Raw genomic sequence first — 3,131 nt, 5'->3', positions numbered from 1 at the left:
GGCGGTGCCATACTAAGAGAAGTTAATTTCAAAAGGCTACACTTATCATGAGAAAACTATCATAAACATATGTGGTGAATATTAGTGTGCTACCCATTAAGCATGTGTGGTCAACCAAACAACATTCGGATTGTTCACGAAAACTTTTCCTGAAAGGCAAGTTCCTATCTTGTTTTCAATTAAGTGTATGTATTCTATAGATGCATCACGCTGAATAAAATCAGGTTCCTAATACAACACGATGACATCTGCACAGATTCATTACACTTATGGACAAAAATGAAAGAAAAGAAACATAAATTAAGAACTACTACACAAGCACAACGTCTTTCTCAAGGTCACAACTCACAACCACCTAGCTGTCCCTAGCTAGCTTGAATGATCGATCTGCATTATCGTTATCGTTATGATTCGTTAAATAAAAATCAGTCACTTGTGAATTGTGACTTGTGACCTATGACCACGCCGAGGCATGCCGGGTAGTATAGATAGATACCATGCAAAGCACCTGAACTATAATTAAGTGGGCCGTAACAGTGGATGATGAACGGAACACAACTACTAGAAAAGTACACACGACAACAATATGGATCAACCAAACCAGCCGTCGCAACGACGAAGCAGCTAGCTCTGCGCCGTGTCGCATACGCACGTTCACGAGACGGCCGGACAGTGCTTTCTTCCTTTAAACACCGGCCTGTACGTACGTGCCCTCGCCGGCCGGTCTGGGCCGCCTTCTTACGGTTTCAGCGCCGAGTAGGTCCGGTACTGGTACTCCTCCGCCGCCTTCGCCTCCTCCCTGCCGGCGTCCACACTGCCGTCGCCCTTGTGGTGGTCCTCGCACGGCACGTGGAAGTTGACGGGGCACGTCGTCATCTTGGTCCAGTTCTCGTGGAAGAACTCGGCGCACTCCTCGTAGGACCGCTGGTTGGGCGCATAAGGGATGCAGTTGCGGTCGACGTTGAGCTTCCCCTCGCTGATCAGGTCCCAGCAGGATTCCCCCAGCCACGTGAAGTAGTTGCCGGAGAGCGTGAGGTTGGCGAGGTGGCCGTCGGTGGCGAGACGGCAGAGCGCGTCGGGCACCACGCCGTAGAGGAGGTTGTCCGCCAGGTTGAGCTGCTCCACGTTCCGCAGGCACGCGTACGAGCACGGGATGGGGCCCGTGAGCCGGTTCGTGCCGGCGTCGATGACCGTGGCCTGGGCGAGCAGGCCGAGCTCGTAGGGGAGGCAGCCGCTGAGCATGTTGTTGAGGAAGAGCACCTCGAGGAGCGTATCGGCGGCGTGGGCGATGGACGCGGGGATCGGCCCGGTGAACTGGTTGTTGGCGAGGGAGAGGTAGTTCACGGGGGAGTCGCCGAGGTTGTCCGGGAGGTTGCCGGAGAATTGGTTGTTGTTGACGAAGATGGCCTGCACCTCCGGGAACGAGGAGAAGATCCCCGCCGGCAGCTCGCCGAAGAAGCTATTGAAGCGGATGTCGATGAAGGTGGCGTTGGCGAGGCCCAGCACGTCCGTCGGGAACGACGCGGGCGCGAGCCTGTTGTTGCTCACGTCCAGCTCGTAGAAGTACTGCAGCTTCTTGAGGTTGGGCAGGGCGCCGCCGAAGTTGTTGGAGTTGGCGTGGAACAGCGCCAGGTCCGGGAGGCCGTCCACGAAGCCCTGCAGGGAGTCGGCATGCAGCTGGTAGCCGTTAAAGTCGACGGACGCGACGGTCCTGTCAGGGATGTTGCGCGGCCGCTCGCAGAAGAAGCCCTTGTAGGAGCCGCAGAGGTCGGTGCCGGTCCAGGTGCTGGTGACGCCCTTGGGGTCGCGGGTCACCGTCTTCTTGAACTTCTTGATCACGAGGTACGCCCTGTACAGGCGCAAGTTCTCGAACTCGCATGCCCGCGGCTCGGACGACATCGGCGGCGGCGGAGGCGCGGCGTACCTGATGGGGTGGTTGTCGGTGCCGACGCCGGCGTCCCGTCCGGTAGCGTCGGAGGTGCGCGCCGCGAGCGCAATGCAGGATACGGCCAGGACGAAGAAGAGAACGAGGCGGCCGCCGCCTGGCAGACCTGCCATTTTTCTGATCACCCGAGGTATCGGCTGCAGAATTGAGAACAGTGTGTCGGGCAAGTTTGGCGCGGAGTTGCCCTCGCGCAAACTGAGTGGCCTGGTTCTAAGGGCGCGGGATGTATATAAACACTTGCACCCACGGACCACGGTTAAGAAAGCATGCAGACTCTACCAACTGTTGTTGATGTTTGTTCAGAGAAGCTGGAACTCGTCCTGCGTTGGCTGTTGCTTACTGTAGTGTGTTGGATGGCTGTAGGAGTTCCATCGCTATACTGATCCTCCTCCCCTGTTTCTAAGTTATTGCAGAGCTCATTTGCATGTGCGGTGGCCTAATAAAGGCCAACCCCCAGATAAATGTAGAGCGTGACATCGTGACCGAGTGGACTAATCTTCTCATCCTGAGGGCAGCAAATTCTACTAGTGTGTTTCATGCACACTTGTCTTTTTTTTGTGTGTGTGTGTGTAATCGTGATGTAAATAAACACCGGTTCAACGAAATAAAGAAGTGATTACAAAACAGAGCGAGATCGAGAGTGTTTACCGTACATATACACATAACAAAGATAAGATACGTTGATTGATAGCTATACAAATGACTACAACTTCACAGTTCATAATAAAGACCGTTCCTTATGGTTTCCTCTAACAATCAGTTCTTGATATATCTGAGCAGACTAATTAAGAAAGGAAAATGATTGAATCCCCCCGGGGGATGAAGCGCGTTGCAACCTCCGCCTCCAGGTCCCGCCACGTGCCACCACGGGCCCACACACCGACCCACTCCTTCCTATCTCTTTCTTCTTCACGCGCCGCCCCAATTCCCCATCTCACCAAGCTCCTCCTCCAGCGTTCTGCGCGCCGCTGTTCGGCCGTTTCGCGCCACCGGCCGTTCCGCGCGGGCGTTCCGCACCGCTGGCCGGCGCGCCGTCGAGGCCTCCATCTCCACCGCCATCCCCTACTTCTTCGCTGCGTGCATCCCGCCACCATCACGCCATCCACGCCGTTCTCCGCATGGGCCGCTGGCGATGGAGGTCTCCGGCGTCCGGCCTGTCGCTGCTCCGGTGCTCCCCATCATCTAG

General features: G+C 55.9%; 1 protein-coding gene across 1 annotated transcript; it reads right to left on the bottom strand.

Annotated features, from left to right (window-relative positions):
• Positions 1 to 738: 738 nt before the first annotated feature.
• Positions 739 to 2,058, bottom strand: LOC124671725 (uncharacterized protein At4g06744-like). The gene has a single exon (XM_047208064.1). It carries the CDS (start codon positions 2,056 to 2,058, stop codon positions 739 to 741), a length of 1,320 nt encoding a protein of 439 aa, XP_047064020.1.
• Between the last annotated feature and the right edge of the window lie 1,073 nt (positions 2,059 to 3,131).

Source organism: Lolium rigidum, chromosome 7 (assembly GCF_022539505.1).
Source record: "Lolium rigidum isolate FL_2022 chromosome 7, APGP_CSIRO_Lrig_0.1, whole genome shotgun sequence".
NCBI classification, from domain to species: Eukaryota; Viridiplantae; Streptophyta; class Magnoliopsida; order Poales; family Poaceae; genus Lolium; species Lolium rigidum.
This window is presented reverse-complemented; position numbering and strand designations above follow the sequence as displayed.

Excerpts from the sequence above, each read along its gene's own strand:
- LOC124671725 (XM_047208064.1), bottom strand. The coding sequence starts at position 2,058 with ATGGCAGGTCTGCCAGGCGGCGGCCGCCTCGTTCTCTTCTTCGTCCTG.